This window comes from Coregonus lavaretus, assembly GCF_964263955.1.
Source record: "Coregonus lavaretus genome assembly, chromosome: 7".
Lineage (NCBI taxonomy): Eukaryota > Metazoa > Chordata > Actinopteri > Salmoniformes > Salmonidae > Coregonus > Coregonus lavaretus.
This window is the reverse complement of record NC_139994.1, coordinates 19,734,904-19,742,172: the sequence shown is the minus strand read 5'-3', so window position 1 is coordinate 19,742,172 and position 7,269 is coordinate 19,734,904. Positions and strand designations below refer to the sequence as shown.

The 7,269-nt window shown below is 44.3% G+C and overlaps 1 protein-coding gene across 1 annotated transcript in view; it reads right to left on the bottom strand.

The window, feature by feature from the left end:
- Positions 1–1,275: 1,275 nt before the first annotated feature.
- The window catches only part of LOC311133052 (trafficking protein particle complex subunit 9-like), a 307,997-nt gene continuing 302,003 nt past the window's right edge, over positions 1,276–7,269 (bottom strand). The window contains exons 24-25 of the mRNA XM_084166478.1: positions 2,501–2,724; positions 1,276–2,370 (exon numbers count right to left, since the gene is read on the bottom strand). Coding sequence (XP_084022604.1) covers positions 2,185–2,370; positions 2,501–2,724 — 410 coding nt within the window. The 3' untranslated portion in view covers positions 1,276–2,184. The remainder of the gene's footprint in view (positions 2,371–2,500; positions 2,725–7,269) is intronic.

Here is a 7,269-nt window from a genome sequence, read left to right as displayed (position 1 = left end):
GCCTATGATAAGGCAGTAGCCGTAGGCTCAGGGAGGCAGACCTGCGATGATTAGCTACAGCCACAAAATACACTTTCTTTCTGATGGCTTGTTGTTGGGCCTATCTCACCTTGTTTTGCCATGCTCTAGTCTCATTGCTGTTAAGGGACAGACACACATTAGATAACCACTTTGACTGCTGCTGTGGCACATGGTTGTCTGGAACATTGAGATGAAAGATCTGGGTTGTTCCTAGTGAAGTGAGTATGTGTGTTAGTACAGGAACCAGCAGTACCTGTTCCACCCCCGCCTGGTCTCCTCAGTCTCCCTTCATCTAGGAAGTGTTTCATTCTGCTCTACAGGAAACAGTAACATGCTTCACTTACCTAACATAATGGCTTTTTATTCAAGGTGGCGTAGGAGAACTCTGCCCAAGGCTCCCCGTTTATCATGATAGCAATTTGTTTTGTAAAGGATTCACCTGCTAACGTGTGTGTGTACACTTAACATTCACTCTCCATTCATCAAATCTACACTGAGTGTACAAAACATTACAGACACCTGTTCTTTCCATGACATAGACTGACCAGTTAAATCCAGGTGAAAGCTATGATCCCTTATTGATGTCACTTGTTAAATCCACTTCAATCAGTGTAGATGAAGGGGAGGAGACAGGTTAAATAATTACCTTTAAGCCTTGAGACAATTAAGACATGGGTTGTGTATGTGTGCCATTCAGAGAGTGAATGGGCAAGACAACATATTTAAGTGCCTTTGAACTGGGTATGGTAGTAGGTGCCAGGCGCACTGGTTTATGTCAAGAACTGCAACCCTGCTGGATTTTTCACGCTCAACACTTTCCTGTGTGTATCAAGAATGGTCCACCACCCAAAGGACATCCAGACAACTTGACACAACTGTGGAAAGCATTGGAGTCAACATGGGCCAGCATCCCTGTGGAATGCTTTCGACACCTTGTAGAGTCCATGCCCCGACAAACTGAGGCTGTTCTGAGGGGAAAAAAGGGGTGCAACTCAATATTAGGAAGGTGTTCTTAATGTTTTGTCAACTGAGTGTATATTATGCATGGCCACTGGCACTTTATTACCAGTGGTAATTCTGGAGTGTTGATGCGTCATGCATCTCTTTATGGGCTTCTGTCAGTGGCTGTGTGAACGAAGGGGATAGGCTACAGCGCAGCATGGAAATGGATATCTCCTACATTAAGTTATCAGGTAAATTTACAAGACTTGTGTCTATATATCAAATACATGCAAACAACGCCCTTTCAGAAGTTGGCTCAACTCAACATTTATTGTAGGATTTTATCGACAGGGAGATACAGAGGCCCAAACATACAAGCTCAGTAGTAAAGATCAGTCAGTTTACAGTCACGCAGAGAGAGAGACAAAACAGCGAATCAAGCTAATTGCAGTAGCAGAAACCACAAATCAATAGAGGTGATTGTGGATTCATGTGGTGGAGTAATACACTGTGCCTCTCAGAATATATTATATATTTACATACAGACAGAACTAGAATCATATACCCAGGAGGATGCTGCTTCATAACCATGGTTACATGAGAGTATCTCTACTGTGCTGCTCAGACAGATTGTCGTGAGAGAAGGATTGGACACATAATAACACAGAGAACTTGCCAGGACTTGACACCCTTTTCCCATTTGGAGCGCATCAGGATGGTACAATGCCCTATATCCCTGGTGAGCTGAGTGAAAAGCAGGAAAGAGGTGACCTTATGATCTTTTCACAACACAAAACCATGGCTGATACATTTAATGATTGATTCCATGGTGCTGAAATTCCTAAAATGATTCAAAAGGTGATTTCCAAATCCAGTAAGACCTACTGTCTCCTTCATGCTTTAACAGAGTATACACAAATACCTCAAACAGAGTTACAGCAGCTGTTTACAAATGATTGAGTGACATCAGCTAACCACTAGAATATTTAGTCCAATGTGTCATCGTCCACTGTCCTCTCCTCCATCCATCCATCCATCCATCCATCCATCCATCCATCCATCCATGCCTTCAGTGATGTGCAGCAAGTGGGTCAACCTATCTTTTCCTCCATGCCTCACCACCTCCTCAAACGTCAGAGAGATGTGAGAATGCTGAGTATGAAGTTTAGAGAAGGAGCCGAGGAGAATGATGCAAGAAATTCATGTATAGAGTGCAAGGCTCTATGCCCCAGCCTCTATGGGTGCCTCCAGGGCTTTGATGTGTAAGCTGGGCAGGCCAAACCAGGATGGGGGCAGCGCTTTGCCCTGGCCAGCACTGTCGTCCTGGAATTTGATGTTGAGGTAGAAGTCTCCAGTGAAGAGGAACAGGAGGGCTCCCACACACACAGAGTTCTCTGTGGGGTTCACCTGGGAAGACAACACACAAAGATACATTATTTAGTGTGCCTATGGATAGCTAACCTATCTGACAATAGTTTTGCCACCATTCACACACACAGTTCTGCACACACACGTAGTTCTGGACACACACACAAACCGTGTCTATGTAGAAGGTGTTAGATCCTATGAAGGTGACTGCGTCCTGCAGGTCATAGTTCTGAACTCCGTTCTGGTAGTCCTGGAAGGGAACCACGGTCAGGGCGAACGGTCCAACCGCGTTCTTACTGTGATTGGTCAGTTTCACCTCCAATGGCACAGCGTCGCCCACCTTACAGTCGGCGATGATGTCACAGTCACACGGTTTCCCGTTCACCACCACGTCTAGATAGGAGGAACAGAGAGAGAGAGTTAGGGATGAGTTATAAGTTAACGTTGTTTCAATAACCACATGGAAGCATAGATTGCTGTGTGCACCGTCACCTGCTACAAATGAATACATTTGTTCCTCTATGAAATATTAGTGCTTGGTTGGATTTTAGGTTTTACTACTATTTCTGTAATTAAACACATTTTCAGTATGGTTGTCTTGAGATAACCTGTACCATTGAACATACAGTGCATTGAACAGTGCAGTGAACATACTGTACCCTTTGACACTCAAAATTTTGTTACGTTACAGCCTTATTCTAAAATTGATTACATTTGTTTTTTCCCCTCATCAATCTACACACAATACCCCATAATGACAAAGCAAAAACAGGTTTTTAGAAATGTTTGCAAATGTATTAAAAATAAAAAACCGGAAATATGACATTTACATAAGTATTCAGACCCTTTACTCAGTACTTTGTTGAAGCACCTTTGGCAGCGATTACAGCCTCGCGTCTTCTTGAGTATGACGCTACAAGCTTGGCTCACCTTTATTTGGGGAGTTTCTCTAATTCTTCTCTGCAGATCCTCTCAAGCTCTGTCAGGTTGGATGGGGAGAGTCACTGCACAGCTATTTTCAGGTCTCTACAGAGATGTTCGATTGGGTTCAAGTCCCTGCCGCTGAAAAACATCCCCACAGCATGATGCTGCCACCACCATGCTTCACTGTAGAGATGGTGCCAGTTTTCTTCCAGGCATGACACTTGGCATTCAGGCCAATGATTTCAATCTTGGTTTCATCAGACCAGAGAATCTTGTTTCTCATGGTCTGAGAGTCCTTTAGGTGCCTTTTGGCAAACTCCAAGCGGGCTGTCCTGTGCCTTTTACTGAGGAGTGGCTTCCATCTGGCCACTCTACCATAAAGGCCTGATTGGTGGAGTGCTGCAGAGATGGTTGTCCTTCTGGAAGGTTCTCCCATCTCCACAGAGGAACTCTGGAGCTCTGTCAGAGTGACCATCGGGTTCTTGGTCACCTCCCTGACCAAGGCCCTTCTCACATGATTGCTCAGTTTGGCCGGGTGGCCAGCTCTAGGAAGTCTTGGTGGTTCCAAACTTCTTCCATTTAAGAATGATCGAGGCCACTGTGTTCTTGGGGACCTTCAATGTTGCAGACATTTTTTGGTACCCTTCCCCAGATCTGTGCCTCGACACAATCCTGTCTCGGAGATCTACGGACAATTCTTTAGACTTCATGGCTTGGTTTTTTTTCTGACATGCACTGTCAACTGTGGGACCTTATATAGACAGGTGTGTGCCTTTCCAAATCATGTCAATCAAGTTGTAGAAACATCTCAAGGATGATCAATGGAAACAGGATGCACCTGAGCTCAATTTCGAGTCTCATAGGAATAAGGTCTGAATACTTATATCAGAATTACCCATCCTCAAGCACTCTTCTCAATTTTATTTCCAATTCATTTGCATTCATGAAAACACCATACACAGCCTTCACATGTGCAGACCTATCTTCAAGCACATTGAAGACTCTTTTATTTAAATTAACGGAGAGCGAGGGAGCTGTGGGGATTAAATGAATTCAGACTGCATCCTATCAATCTCACGCATGACTAATTTCTGTCAAGAAGGGACTAATGAGATGGTTGGAAAACCATCACCCTAGCCCCTTCCTTCCCCTCATCCTACCCCCACACTCTCACATAGAGGCACTTCTCTGTATTTCTCCCCTCTCCTCCTTGTTCTCTCTCTCTTCCTCTGCATCGCCTCTCTCTGACATTTCAAACTGAGTTAAATTAGGGGTCAATTCAATTTCTCTAATGTGTAGCCAATCCAGATATGGCACTGTTTGGTTCAGGTGGAGTGGAACCACCATGTTTGTTTTTATAATGAGCTCTATGGTCCATCTGCTCCTCCGCGAGGGAGAGGGAGAGAGAGAGAGAGAGAGAGAGAGGGGAAAGGAGGGAGTGAGAGAAACTGAGGAAGAGGTAGGGAGAGAAACACACACACACACTAGTGCAATGCCCTTGTGGCTGTAGTAAGCAGTGCCAGTCAGAGCCGTTGAGGCTATGTGACATGAAAGAGCTGGGTGTGGGTGTGTGTTGGGGTGCGTTCTCCGCTGTGGTGTGTGTTGTATCACAGGTTGCGGAGCCTCACAGGCAGACGTACATAGACAGGGAGCCTGAAGACTGGAGGGGGCAGCCAGAGAGCTGAGGCATGCCACTCTGAGCCCCCCTAGTGAGACACAGCCAGGTTGGGCGTCCCACCCCAGGGAGTCTGCAACTCTACCAGGGTTACATTCAGCTACACATCTATACATCTAAAGCTGTTTGAACCTGACACGTCACATTCAGCTCATTGTTACTCTACCGTGCAGTCTCAACTCACTACAACTAAGCGATTTAGTTCAAACCAGAAAACGTATACAGAGGTTCTCTAGAGGAGATTGTTTTATGTCCCTCTGTCAGGAAAAAGTTGTCTTCAAAATGTGTTGTGATGGAATTTGTTTGACAGTGTAAGAAGAGGGGGAGAGGCGACTGAGACAGACGGCAGCCAAGTCAAACAGTACCAATGTGATCAGTACAGAGATGTAATGTCATTGTCAACACTACCATTACCCTTGAGTTGCTGAGTGTTTTTCTGGTAGAAATCCACTCTCAGTTGTAACTGGATTCTACAGTGTATATCCCAGATTATTTTCTTGTCTTTTTACTCACATAAAAGCCAGGTAATTATTCGGTGCAATTACGTTAAACATGGATCTGTGAGTGTTTGATTAGAGTCACTAACATATTGTTCATGATAGCTTCGACGGACCTGTGGGACTTTGCAATACACTCCTACAGTACACAGCATTCATAGGCAGTAGAGCAGATTCTAACGTGACACCTTTCCAATTGGTTATATTTAGTTGTTCAAAGGCTTGTTGCTAGGAGATGTGCAAATTATAGGTATACCAGTTCTAAACAGGGATGATGAATTTCAACACATTCACTTGTGAACAAAAGAGGAACTTAAGTGTGAGATGAGCTGAGGTGCTGAAGAGTCTACATCAGGGGTAAGCAACTACATTAAACCGCAGGCCGATTTCTGTCGGAGTGGATGTTCGGGGGCCGGAACATAATTATAATAATTAGTACACTGCAAATTGACCACAACTAAGCCCCAAAATACATTGTATTTGAAAATAACAATAATTTCATACCTTGATTACACTGAGATACGATCACGTCTCTTTTACTTTATTTGTGGGAATACTTGGGAACAGATTTCCTAAATTAAACTAATTTTGCTGAATTCCTGGTGATTTTACAGTCTTTTTTGACCAAAAACTAAAATCATAAAAAGAACAACTACACTTTTGGGGCCCAAAAAACAAACACTTGCGCCGCGGGCCCCTGTTCTACACACACACACACCTGCAAGCGCATACAAATGCCCGCAAGCACACACAAACACACACACGCCCACACGCACGTACACACACGCCTCAATCACCGCCTGAACATTTACCACACAAACTCCTGTTCACTCCTCTCCTCCTTGATAGTCCATACAAAGCCTGTGTGACTGAGGGAGGAAGGCAGGGAGTGATTAACATAATACAGTGGCTCTACTCAGAGTTAAGTACAGCCTGCAGTGGGAAGAGAGCACAGGGTTACAGAGGAGGAACCTGCAGTAAAGAAATAAAGTGAATACTTTATAATTATGTAAATAACACAGATCAAACTAATGGCTATCACGTTAGATGTCAATTCGACCACTCAGATCTTGTATGCCTTTCAATAAAGTGCATAGCCATGCTGCACCATTATGAGTGGCAATAAAAAAATGTTTCGAAAAACACATTTCACCACATATCTTTCTGCATTTAGACAGCATCATAATCCAGACACCCAGGGTTTGCTGAGCACCGGTGTGTGTGTGTGTGTTTCCTGAGCATGGTTTCCTCCCCTGTCCTTTCACCGCCATGATAAACAGATCATGGGCTCTAAATAAGTAATGGACTCTGATTTGTGTTCCTCTTAACCAACAAACAAATGGAAAGCGAAGAAACCCAGGCCTATGATTGGTTGACTCCACGAGGCCCTCAGCATTTTGTTGCATCTTCCCCAGAGACTACTCCTTAATAGCATACGCTGCATAGTGTGGGTGTGACTGTTAAACACTACCACCACTGTTCCCTGCCCTGCACGGTTCTCAGTGCTAAACAGGTGTGATATAAACCAGGTGATTAAACCATGTGTGTGATTTCAGTCTTTGGGGGGTTTGAGTAAACACACCTCACCTCATTCCGTCCCATCAACCAATCAGCAGCAGTGCTGAGAGGACGAAGTGATGCAGAATGAATAGGTTATGTTAAAATACCCTGTTTTCTGTTACGCAACCAGAAGCCAGCTAAACAGTAGAGAGAGAAGCTAGAGAACAAATGGTTCCCTTTCCTCATCCTGGTGTATTAGAGAGAAAGGAAAGTGAAAGGGGGATACCAGTTGTACAACTGAATGCATTCAACTGCGCCCGGGGAACAGTGGGTTAACTGCCT